At 46.4% G+C, this 12,942-nt stretch overlaps 4 protein-coding genes across 4 annotated transcripts; 3 read left to right on the forward strand and 1 right to left on the reverse strand.

The window, feature by feature from the left end:
• Positions 1-1,498: 1,498 nt before the first annotated feature.
• PAAG_04635 (hypothetical protein) lies at positions 1,499-2,118 on the forward strand (the record flags this gene model as incomplete). The annotated part of the gene is made up of 2 exons (XM_002793679.2): positions 1,499-1,822; positions 1,852-2,118. 2 exons carry the CDS (start codon positions 1,499-1,501, stop codon positions 2,116-2,118), a joined length of 591 nt encoding a protein of 196 aa, XP_002793725.2.
• Positions 2,119-3,885: 1,767 nt separating this feature from the next.
• PAAG_04636 (deubiquitination-protection protein dph1) lies at positions 3,886-5,401 on the reverse strand (the record flags this gene model as incomplete). The annotated part of the gene is made up of 2 exons (XM_002793680.2): positions 3,886-4,872; positions 4,940-5,401. The coding sequence occupies 2 exons, from the start codon at positions 5,399-5,401 to the stop codon at positions 3,886-3,888; spliced, it is 1,449 nt and encodes a 482-aa protein (XP_002793726.1).
• Positions 5,402-5,988: 587 nt separating this feature from the next.
• On the forward strand, positions 5,989-10,073 carry PAAG_04637 (pre-mRNA-splicing factor rse1; the record flags this gene model as incomplete). Its single annotated transcript, XM_002793681.1, has 4 exons — positions 5,989-6,232; positions 6,398-8,471; positions 8,692-9,976; positions 10,047-10,073. The coding sequence occupies 4 exons, from the start codon at positions 5,989-5,991 to the stop codon at positions 10,071-10,073; spliced, it is 3,630 nt and encodes a 1,209-aa protein (XP_002793727.1).
• A 1,179-nt stretch (positions 10,074-11,252) lies between these two features.
• PAAG_04639 (hydrolase) lies at positions 11,253-12,719 on the forward strand (the record flags this gene model as incomplete). Its single annotated transcript, XM_015845324.1, has 1 exon — positions 11,253-12,719. The coding sequence occupies one exon, from the start codon at positions 11,253-11,255 to the stop codon at positions 12,717-12,719; it is 1,467 nt and encodes a 488-aa protein (XP_015699550.1).
• Between the last annotated feature and the right edge of the window lie 223 nt (positions 12,720-12,942).

Genomic DNA, 12,942 nt, shown 5'->3' on the forward strand with positions numbered 1-12,942 from the left:
AAAGTCCTTGCTGTGGGGTTACTCTCAGATGTATTTAGGCATTCTTTTCATCAGCAGCTGTTTATGCCTATGGGCACGTTGACGCACACCTCAGCTTCTGTTCTTGGATCAAGATCGTTGCTCTTCATGGCTTTGGGTTTGGTCGGTTTATTTAAGAGGACTGAAAATCTTGCCTTGCATGTCTCTATTTACACGGTAAATATGCGAAGAGGAATCGTTCAAATTTCGGTGAGACCCTTTCTAATTCCCTATTCAGACTTTGCGCTGGCCTACGCAATTCCAAAGAATGATATAGAACCGGCTGGGAATGGTATTCTGATCCCATTTCCCTTTGGCCGAAGATGTGTACTTTGTTTTCCTCTTGCGTGTATCCGTCCCTATTTATGGTTCTATCCATTCCATATCATCCACCGTTTGAGATCACATGCCGTAATCCCCATTGTTTTGATAGTTAACTATTGTGGATTTCGAGTTAATATATCCAATGTCCCGACATTGGACGGGACTATTTATTATTTATTTATCCTCCCAAAGTTATGGCTGACATCTACAATGGGGCGCTTGTTTAACTAACTCTCCTTGACACATGGGTAGCTTAGAAATCTCTTCCCACCGACGGTTAACTATAACTAACTATTTAGCCGAACAGGAAAATCATTGTCAAACACTGAGCCAAAGATCTTCGACGGCATGGAATTGTGTCGAATATGCAACCCACACACTCCACGACCTGGTAGATCTTCAAGAGGAAATATCCACGGCAGAATCCAATGCATTCAAATCCCTAGTGTTGGATATTTATAATCACCAATACACAATGATTTATCCAGACAAAACCCTTCCCGTTGTTTAAATAATGTCGCCAATAACTACTGATGCCTGTGAGCACAGAATCAGTATTCAATTGCAATCATTCCAGCAGGATAATAATAACATTTGTTCGGATGATGACCTCCAAAAAGCTATTCATGTAAAAGACCATCCCAACCATTACTAGGTGTGCGAGGACTGACTTTGTTATAGAACAGGTGCAACGGGATATATTGGCGGAAGTGTGCTAGAAGCCATCGTTCATAAATTCCCAACGTTCCAGATATCGGCCCTTCTGCGAACTATTTCGCCAGAGTTCAAAGAAAGATAGCTACCCCGCAATTCATGTTATCAGAGGAACTTTCAACGATGCAGACGAGATTGCACCGGCATCTGAAGAGGCTGACATAGTAATCCGTATGACAATGCCCCATCTATCTTTCTATATATACATGCGTATTTGGATTCTTTTAAAAGAGCTATTGACTGAAACGTTTTTATTTTGGACACTGGCGACATTGACCACGAAGGTTGAGCCAACGCCATTCTGTTAGGACTCTCCAGAAAAACCAGCCCAGGCTTCCTGATTCCCCTAACGGGAACCGGGTGCATTTTTGATCACCTAGAAAATTAGTGGGATGGTAAACCCAACACGAAAATCTGGTCAGATATTGATGATATCCAGAGAATGTATGACCTTCCGGACACTGCTCTTCACCATGCCATCGACCGGCGTATCATGGACGCATCCAATGAAGTGATTAAGACTATCAGCATCTGTCCTCCGGACATCTACGGGCGAGGTACTGGTGTTGGGGGCAGGGCGGATGTCTGGAGGACTTTATGGCGGACCAAGGAGTCTTTCTATGTTGGGGCGGGCGAGAATCCCCGCGCTGTCACGCACCCGAATGATGTAGTTGATTTGTTTCTGCTTGTGCTTGAAAATATTATTTTGAAGCGTGGCGAGGATCTTAAGTTTGGGAAGGAGCTGAAGATAAAACACTCCCTTACTGTTAACATGGCTCCTCTGACAAAACATAGCGTTTCTATTTCGCCGTTGCAGACGAAATCAGATGGAAAGATGCTGCTGAAGCCATTTGTCGGATGGGCATCGAGCAGGGCTGGCTACAGGTCGATGCCATAACTGCATTCTACGATGAAAAATGCTTCCGGGAAATTTTTGAACCCGGATGGCTAGGTTTTGTATCTCTGGGCGTCAGACAGCTAGGCTGGAAACCGCGTGCGCCTGACTTTTGGACTGTGCTTCCGGCCGATGTTGAAAGAGCTGTGGCCCAAATGAAACGGTAATAGAGGCCTTATAGGGAAGGTATTTTAAGCACATCTAGGTTATTTCCCCTGGATAGAAGAGGGAGAAGGGAAAGTGGGGCACTGCTGATAGGATTTAGTGGTTTTCGTGCTGAGTCTGTCTTCTAATTTCCCCCAAAGTTCGATTGAGAGACACTGCATTCATTGCATGACTGAAACTGGTCCATCCAATATATCTTTTAAAGTCAGAAATACTGAAATAATCAGATTTGCTCACGGGGGTATTGAGGAGTCAATTATCCACAGGTATTTCTCTGCACTTTATATATTTATGCTGTGTGATGTTAGCAGCGAGAACAAGGTGAGTGTGGTATAATGTATATTAATATGTACTCGATTGAGAGTTGCTAATTAAGTGTCCGTCCCCTTTTTTGATGTACGGAAATGGGCACCGGCCTGATATTATGTTAGATGATTGAGTAAACAACATATATATATATATATATATGAATCAGAAAACACTGGTACTCCGTGGTATTCTCACAGTTGAAGCATAGATATCCGTGGCTACAGACACAGTAGGAGAGTTTCGGAGCGGAATTGAATCAGTATTCTTCGGCAATTTCTTGCCCAAATTTCAATGCCATTTTTGAACGCCATGATAAATAATTTCACGATCAATCCACTCCCGTTCCACTAAGGTTATCTCGGCCATTTTTCTGTAACTTTGTTATTTTAATTAGTTAACAAACATTGTTAACCGGGTTTTCAGAAGCCAACGGCTTGGCTTTTAGCTAAGTATTTTATTTAAACAATCATGGGAATGATCCGAACCCTGCTATGGAACCTTCATTTCTACCCGTCGGTTCCCTTATTGTGCTAACTACAGCATGATATGGGAAATGCAGAGCTGTCCACCGACAAGGGAGCGCAGCCTTTTCTGGGTAAAGCGCTGGTCCTCTAGGGTAATTAATGATCGGATCACGAGTGTGTCTGTCTATTATTACAATGATAAATTTGGCAAAAGATATCGAATCCGAGGGCTTTATTTTAGCGGTTCTTTAGTGATTTTGACGTTGGGGATATGGACTGTCAATATTTCAAATATAAGTATAACTATACAACTACCATTCTCCCATTTTGTATTACGGCACAAAACGCGATAAATCATATTAGGGTATTTTGGCCCGGCATCCCAGGCGAATATCTCGTTACTACTCTCGCCAGCAATGGAGGTAATTACTGTGCTTCCCTTTGGCCACTCAGGGTGCGCCTGTTTCGAGTCTCTTCAATGACTAGCAAGTAAGTGTGGTGAATGTTGCTTAGCCAGATATGGCTTTCACGAAATGGTATTGATACCATGGCGTTAATAGAGCGCTATGAAATTACACCGATTTTTTAGAGGAATTGGTCCATCATAATTTTACGGATGGAAGAACAGAAAGGGACAACTGTATGCTAATCACAGTGCTAGTTGGTAATGATAGGAAGGAAAATTCATTGTTCGTATGTCATTAACGAGCTACATCCAATGTGTGGAGAGGATAGGAAACCAAATGTTAAGGCATATTGAAGGCAGAAGCTTAAAGACCCCATCAATATTTTGACTACATGGCGCAACAGAAATTTATAGATTTCACAACAGTTGCAAAGCAACTTAATTCCCCCTTAGTCGGGGATTGGGGATCGAGATAACATTACCACACAGGAAAAAGCCAGGGATAACAAAGAAAACAAAAATTTGTCAATACTAAACCGCGCTTCCTTCATTCATCGTGGGGAAATGGAGAAAGAAAATAAAGAAAATCCTCATGATGGATGCGAAAGTAAATATTCAATAGCTCCCTGCACACTCCCACCTGTCCTTCTCAACGCCTCAACGTTCCGCTCGAATTCATGAAAGCCCATCTCGTTTAGTTGCCGTAGTTGCTCCGCATATATTTCTTCCGGTGGTCGGGTATCTTGAGGAGCTGGGCTACTGGTGCCTGGGCCCCTAAGTAGGGCTGCAAGCGCGTTGGCGCCTGGATCTGTGCCGGCCGCAGGGATTTGGCCACCGCCGCCTATCAACTGTAACATCTGTGAGAGCAGAGCGGGGTCTTGGAGGAATGGGTTGTTTTGTAGGTTTGAGAAGGGGTTGGAGGGGTTTTGGGGTTGTTGTTGCTGCTGTTGCTGTTGATTTGGGTTGGTTGGATTGGCTCCAGGTTGGCCGAAGAGTGCAGGGTTAAATAATGATGCGAACGGGTTTGGTGGTGGGTTAGATCCAGTAGTTCCCTCCTGAGTTGTTCCTGTATTATTGTTATCGCCAGCTGGCGTTTGTAAAGGAGGCATTGCGCCAAATGGGGGAGGGGCACCGAAGAGAGCGGCAAATGGATTTGCAGCGGCACCACCTCCTTGAGCGCCTGGCATACCAAACATATTGAATAGATTTTGGGTATCGTTGGTGGCAGTTGCAGATGGGTTCTCATTTTGGCTACTACGATTTTCCTCGGGTGTCGTATTCGTTATTCCAGGGGCGGGAAATGCGCTGCCACCGCCAAACCCTCCGCCACGATCCAACCCCATAGCTCTCTGCATTTGCGTCATTTGGCGGATGGCATTCGGGTCTGTCAACATTCGGCGGAATGCTGGGGACTGCATCATTTGGCGAACACTCGGTCCCATTTCCCGCAGCATTGGGTTTTGTTGAATCATCAAATCAACAAGTTGAGGGTTTTGCAATGCTTCATTCATCGTTGACTGGAATTGAGGGTTTTCAAGCATGTTTATCATCTCTTCTGAATCTGGAGGTGGTCCCATCTATACGAAACGTTAGCATCGTTAGATTATGTTTTGGGAGTGTGTGAAGGAGGATTTTCCAACTTACGCCACCGTCGGGTCCAAACATCCCAGCACCTGGCAACTGCGCAAATCCAGCATATCTCGCGCCTGTGAGCCCTGCTAGAGGATTATTTCCTGTGCCGGCAGCGATGTTGGTAGGCACGTTAGCCGCCAGTGTGCGGGCCTGCGCTGGCCTGTCCCCGGATGCGGTGTTTGAGCCTTGAAATGTGGGAGTTGGGCGTTGCACGGCGCTCTTTACAAGATGAATGGCATGGCCATCTTTCACTTTGTGAGTAGCTAGCGTATCGCCATCCTTGAGTACTCGACCAGAATAGATTAGACGTTGTCGTTCTGCCGGTACGTCAGCATAGTCTGCACCAGCTAGTTTTGCTTTGAGATCACCAATAGTGGTCGACGGATCCAGTGTCAGAGTGTATTTGACATCATTTGAGGATTTGACATGGAAAGTGATGGGCGATTCCTCTGCCTTAGAACCGTCCTCCGCCATGACTATTGAGAGCAAGGTGGGACGGTGGGTCGAGATTCCAAGGTTGTGTAGGGCGTTCACAAAGGCGAAGAACCAAATTCAGCGCCAAATCAAGGCGCTATCTTGTAAATATAGACCCAGAGATGTTGTGCTAGGAAGAGCTGCCTATATTCAAGTGAAGCAGCAACGAGGTGTCACTTTGAAAGTTGAAGCTGAAGTTGAAGGCGACGATATCCGGTGCCTAGTAATTATCTCCCGCCAGCCAAGACGTAGTACTGGGCCGGGTCGGCGCCACATATTACCGAAATGGAGTTCGCCTGTGCCACTAGAGTCGCATGGAACAACACCGAAACTGCACAAACCTTCGACTTCAATCAACATTTGAATCTTCCACACACAGCTGCACACGCCCACGGATATCGGCAACCTTGGAACATTCACGAAGCTGTCCTGTCCCGCTAACCAATTCCACTTGGCTAGGGACTAACCTTGGAGGGATGTGGAGTCTCTAACACACCGATGACAATGCCATTGACCCACTGGTAGCCCGGTGTCAGATCCCTTGCAGTCGTCTGGCATAGTCATCTCCCGGTTTCATATTGCCCAGCATGGCGACCACCTCGTCGTTGTTTATGTACTCGTTGACCATCCAGCCCCCTACAGCGATTACTCAAGCAATTTTGGGCCAGTTCGCGGGGACTAAGGAACAGCAGATCATCACTGCGTCTGGTTCGAAGCTCACAATCCACCGGCCAGACCCGACACAGGGAAAAATTAGAACACTGTTTTCTCAAGATGTTTTTGGCATTATCCGGACGCTCGCGGCATTTAGGCTAGCTGGTGGCAGCAAAGGTATGTTCTAACCCATCGCTTTTGTCAAGACCACGTTAGTGATTCTTCAAGCTCTTGGGACAGCTCGAGCTCCTGTTGTTGCGCACAAGCCCACACCGCACCCCTGGATTCTGTCCTTGTTCTCTGTCAGCTTTGGTTGAGCTATGCTGAATGTGTCTCATTTAGATTACATCATCATCGGATCTGACTCTGGGCGGATTACCATCATCGAATATGTACCTTCCCAGAATCGATTCAACAGAATCCATCTCGAGACTTTCGGAAAATCGGGGATTCGACGCGTTATCCCTGGTCAGTACTTAGCTGTTGATCCAAAAGGAAGAGCATGTTTAATTGCTTCGGTGGAGAAAAACAAGTTGGTCTATGTCCTCAACAGAAATACACAAGCTGAGTTGACGATATCCTCGCCATTGGAGGCCCATAAACCCCAGACTCTGGTTTTCGCTTTGACAGCTCTGGATGTCGGTTATGACAATCCGATATTTGCGGCTTTGGAAGTTGAATACACTGAAGCCGACCAAGACCCAACTGGGCAAGCCTATGAGGAGCTTGAAAAACAATTAGTTTATTACGAGCTTGATCTAGGGTTGAACCATGTTGTTAGGAAATGGTCGGATCCTGTTGACCGCTCCGCAACTATGCTATTCCAGGTTCCTGGTGGTGCAGATGGTCCTAGTGGTTGCCTTGTGTGTGCTGAGGACAACATCACCTACCGTCACTCAAATCAGGATGCCTTCCGCGTACCGATACCCCGTCGCAGTGGACCTACGGAAAACCCAGAGAGAAAACGATGTATTGTCGCCGGAGTCATGCATAAAATGCGCGGCGCCTTTTTTTTCTTGCTGCAAACCGAGGATGGTGATCTCTTCAAGGTTACTATTGATATGGTTGAAGATGATAACGGACAAATAACAGGGGAGGTCAGAAGATTAAAACTCAAATATTTCGACACCGTTCCAATCGCTTCAAGTTTATGCATTTTGAAGAGCGGGTTCCTTTTCGTCGCCAGTGAAACGGGAAATCATCACTTTTACCAATTTGAAAAACTTGGAGATGATGACGATGAAATCGAGTTTACTAGCGACTCGTTCTCCGCCAATCCTTCTGAACCGCTGCCTCCTGTTTATTTCCACCCACGACTCTCTGAAAATGTGCATCTTGTCGAAAGTGTGAATTCTCTCAATCCATTGATGGATTGCAAGATCACAAACTTGACAGAAGATGATGCACCCCAAATATATACTATTTGTGGTACAGGGGCAAGGAGCAGTTTCAGGACTCTTAAGCACGGCTTGGAAGTTACTGAAATAGTGGAGTCGGAACTACCGAGTGTTCCATCTGCAGTTTGGACCTCTAAGCTCACTCGCGAGGACGAATTCGATGCTTATATTATTTTGTCTTTTTCCAATGGCACTCTTGTTCTCAGTATTGGAGAAACTGTGGAAGAAGTCACAGATACCGGCTTCCTATCCTCGGCACCAACCCTGGCGGTTCAGCAACTTGGAGAGGATTCTCTCATCCAAGTGCATCCCAAGGGAATACGACATATCCATGCAGATAGACGAGTGAACGAATGGCCCGCCCCTCAGCATCGTTCCATTGTTGCTGCGACTACAAATGAGCGGCAAGTCGCCGTTGCACTAAGCTCTGGGGAGATTGTGTACTTTGAAATGGACACGGATGGTTCTCTTGCGGAGTACGATGAGAAAAGAGAAATGTCCGGCACAGTTACTTGTCTCAGCCTGGGAGAGGTTCCGAAAGGACGTGCAAGGAGTTCTTTCCTCGCTGTGGGCTGCGACGACTCTACCGTCAGAATTCTGAGCCTTGATCCGGACTCAACACTCGGAAATAAGTCCGTCCAGGCACTTACATCCGCTCCATCTGCGCTGTCAATCATGGCAATGGCTGATTCCACGTCTGGTGGGTCCACGCTTTATCTACATATCGGCCTCTATTCAGGCATATATCTTCGCACGGTGCTTGATGAGGTGACGGGAGAACTATCCGATACTCGCACCAGATTCCTCGGTTTAAAGCCTGTTAAACTCTTCCAAGTTTCTGTTAAGGAGCAAAAGGCCGTTCTCGCGTTGAGCTCACGTCCTTGGCTTGGGTATTCGGATCTCCAAACGAAGGCATTTATGCTTACACCTTTAGATTATGTCGGTCTAGAATGGGGTTGGAACTTCAGCAGCGAGCAGTGCGTTGAAGGCATGGTTGGTATCCAAGGACAAAACCTGAGGTACGTGATTTTAAATTATTTTAATTGATGCATTTGAGCCTGTGAGAAGTTTACGTGATGAAATCTTTTCCCGAGTCACAACGTTGACTATGCGGCATAAAATTACTAAATATTCAATTGTTCCTACTGAAAATTAACCTAAGCATGCGCTGTTTCCGAGTTGTTATTTTGTTCTTTGTCCCATGTTCTCGTTCAAAATTACTGACATTATTACGAAAAGAATATTCTCCATTGAAAAGTTGGAGAACAATCTGCTTCAAGAAACGATCTCGCTCACTTACACACCGCGCCAATTCATTAAACACCCTGAGCAGCCACTCTTTTATGTCATTGAAGCAGACAATAATATCCTTTCACCGGCAACAAGGGCCAAGCTTCTCAACGACTCAGATGCTGTCAACGGCGATGCAACGGTGCTACCATCCGAGGACTTTGGCTATCCACGAGGAACGGGACATTGGGCGTCATGCATACAGATTGTCGATCCAGTAAATTCAAAAAGCGTAGTTTCGCAGATCGAGCTGGAAGAAAATGAGGCTGCCGTTAGTGTGGCCGCTGTCTCGTTCTCGAGCCAAGATGATGAAACATTCTTGGTAGTAGGGACTGGAAAAGATATGGTGGTTAATCCCCGGTCATGTTCAGCTGGGTTTATCCATATCTACCGGTTCCAGGAAGATGGCAAAGAACTGGAATTCATTCATAAAACAAAGGTTGAGCAACCACCCGTGGCTCTTCTTGGCTTTCAGGGGCGTCTTCTGGCAGGTATTGGCACAGATGTCAGAATTTACGACTTGGGAATGAGGCAAATGCTCCGTAAATGCCAGGCTTCAGTTGTCCCGCACCTTGTCGTCGGCCTGCAAACACAAGGCAGTCGGATTATCGTGAGCGATGTTCAGGAAAGCGTCACGTATGTCGTCTACAAGTCTCAGGAAAATCGCCTGATTCCTTTCGTTGATGATGTTATTTCCCGTTGGACCACTTGCACGACAATGGTGGATTACGAAACTGTTGCTGGAGGAGACAAGTTCGGGAATCTGTGGCTGCTCCGGTGTCCCGCCAAGGCATCGGAAGAAGCGGATGAGGATGGGTCAGGGGCCCATCTAATTCATGAGCGACAATACCTTCAAGGTGCCCCGAACAGACTAAATCTTGTTGCTCACTTCTATCCCCAGGATTTGCCCACCAGCATACAGAAGGCACAACTAGTCACGGGTGGACGAGATATCCTCGTCTGGACAGGACTTCAAGGGACTGTGGGGATGTTGATACCATTCATTAGCCGGGAAGAAGTGGATTTTTTCCAAAGTCTCGAGATGCAGCTTGCCGCTCAGAATCCTCCGCTCGCTGGACGAGATCATCTAATATATAGGAGTTACTATGCTCCCGCAAAGGGCACCATCGATGGCGATCTTTGCGAAACCTATCTTTTGCTTCCAAATGACAAGAAACAACAAATTGCTGGAGAGTTGGACAGGTCGGTACGAGAAATTGAGCGGAAAATTGCAGTAAGTTTTACCCTTCTGTTTTAGTATCCCTTTCTGGTTTCACGAATCCGTCGCTGACATTATTCTCTAGGATATGCGTACCAAGGTTGCTTACTGATGCGGGTTTGGAGGGCAATTTGGCGTTTTTTATGTTTTCTCCTTTTAGCTTGCCATGTACGCTAATACCAATGAGCAGCTCTGTCCCGGAGCCCAATGGTTGTTTTTGTTTCCCGGTATATTCTGGCGGTGGCGCAAGCCGATGTCCCTTTTTAACACCTTTCAACTATGTTGAATTAACGAAAATTTTAAAAGGAAACTAATTTGTTATTTTGGCATGAACTTGAGGTTGTCATCCTTCACTTCATAGCGTTATGCGAATTACCCTTTATCGAGGTTCCCTCCAGGAACTATTTCAAAGAAAGCGTCTCTTTCCTCGCTCGATCTGTCTACGTTTTTCTTCAATCGTCCGATCTTGAGCTGGATGCACTCCATTCCATTTTCCCCTACCTCCCATAGGAGGTTTAGGCGGTTAAGGGCTTGGCCTGTTCGAGACGAGAATAAAGGAAACCTTCCCTTCAACGATCTTTGAGTACGATCCCGTCCAACCTTTTTTTTCTTCCAGGATTCTGGGATCGTAATATATCAGTTGAAACATGAATTTGAAATCTTTTGTTTTCATTTTCCACTCTCTTATGTTTCTTCGGGCCTTTCGGTATTGCCAAAGAAAAACAAAGGAGTTTATATGTTACTGTCATTGGATGAGGAAGCTTTTATCGCCTTCATAGTTTCTCAATCGAATGTAGACTTCGTTGCTTTTGAATCCGCGCATCAAAGTGCCTCAGCGTGTGCGTTGTCAACAAGTGTCTTATCATACCTCATACCATTACCTTGTTCCACTGACAAGAAATTCTCAATGATTAGCAGTTTGAACCAAGTATCACATCCTTCTCCTATCCTTGGGAATCCGGACTGGGATCCGATGTATACGAATTTCCGGATGTAGTTTAGTTAACTCGTCCAAGAAAGTTGTTTTGCCCAAGAACTGCCCGCGCTAACTAGTTAGTTATCATGGTATTACATCATCACTTTAGACGCGGCGGGAAATTAACTACCGACACCTTATCTTGACCTCATCCCTCGGCTCAACTTTCGTCAAAGTCTGTCTTGCTGCTCAGTAGCCGCTGTGGAATGGGTTTTGGCGACGTGCTCTGCTAATCACCATATACAATCACGGGCGCCTGATCACTGCAGCCTACTCTTCAGCCGTTTCACCAACGCCTTGGAATTCATTCCAGTCATGCCGCAAAAGCTCAATGTTGCCGTTGCTCAATCGCGAACCCGCAACACGTTGTCTGACACTCTACGGGCTCTGGAGCGCACCTCCCACCTAGCTGCGTCCCGAGGAGCTCACGTTCTCCTCTTTCCAGAGGCATATTTGGGCGGATATCCTCGGACATGCACCTTCGGAGGTTCTGTTGGAGCTCGCGACTCCCATGGCCGTGACCAGTATCTAAACTACTACCACTCCGCAGTTGACCTTGGGGATACCCCTGCCGGCGCCGGAGATGACTTTATCGAGCGAGCCCTACCTGTAGCGAAGGGGAAGAATTACCGTGGTGATGGTACAAGGGAATATTTGGAACGGGTTGCGCGGGAGACGGGATTATTGCTCATTGTTGGTTTGGTTGAGAGAGCTGGTGGGAGTCTGTACTGTTCAGTTGTATACGTGGACCCCAAGAGAGAAACTCTAGGGAAAAGAAGAAAAGTGATGCCAACTGGCACTGAACGGCTGGTGTGGGCACAGGGGTCGCCTTCAACTCTCAAGGCTGTTACTACCGAGATTAATGGGGTAAAGCTCACCCTGGCAGCAGCTATTTGCTGGGAGAATTTCATGCCCCTTTTACGACAGAGCCTATATTCCCAGAATGTGAACCTGTACCTCGCTCCAACTGCAGATGGGCGTGATACCTGGCTACCGTTGATGCGCACTGTAGCATTTGAAGGAAGGACTATTGTACTCAGCGCCAACCAGTGTGTTCGCCAAAGCGAACTTCCGTCATGGATCACGAAATGTCAAAAGTCCAGGAACCCCTCAAGTCACCCTGTGGCTAAAAACAAAACGTCAATTCGCCCAATCAGCCGTCGACAGGCGCTATCAGGAAGAAAGTCCTCGATAACTACGTTAGAAGGATCCCACGAGATTGTGTGGCCTTGCAATGATCCAAATACCACCGCCTCCGCTACCAATACAACAGACGACCTTCACGAATCGGATGGTGGAATTAATCCATTCCCTGAAGTCGAGGAGGATGCCACCAGCGCCACCATAGATGGAGTGGCTGGTCGGGAGCTAGATGCAGATCCATTCATAAATTCCGTCCCCCAAACCCAAACCCATCCCACATCCCCTTCTGGTTGCAAAAAGTGCCACAGAAAATCCATAATAACGAAAGATGAGCACGAAATTACATGGCCAGACCATACCGCAGATGGCCAAGAAGGGGTAGCCACAACATCGTTGTTATCCGACCCATACGTGTCTTGTGGTGGTTCTTGCATAGTAGGCCCCATGGGAAATGTTTTGGCGGGGCCACTCTGGAACGTCTCAGATGATGATAGTTGTGATCATATATTAATTACAGAAGTGGACTTCGAGGATTGCGAGCGGGGAAGGCTGGACTTAGATGTTGCAGGGAGTTATTCAAGGAATGATGCGTTCAAATTGACAGTTGATGGCCTCGATTTAAATCCACCACCTTTCTAAGCGGTGTGAAACTACCAATTTCCATCCGTAACCTGTCTTCATTGCCATACAACGAATGCAACTGCATACCCATGATATATGCGGGTTTTTATTATTTATCTACCGAATCGATGTGCTCCTATAATTTGTCAGACGCACCAATTTCAAAGCTTAAGGAGAGGCTTGCGATTGTTTACTTATTATTTTCTTTTTTTGAAGCCCTTTTGTTTTAATACGTTGATCA

Source organism: Paracoccidioides lutzii (assembly GCF_000150705.2).
Source record: "Paracoccidioides lutzii Pb01 unplaced genomic scaffold supercont2.11, whole genome shotgun sequence".
NCBI lineage: Eukaryota > Fungi > Ascomycota > Eurotiomycetes > Onygenales > Ajellomycetaceae > Paracoccidioides > Paracoccidioides lutzii.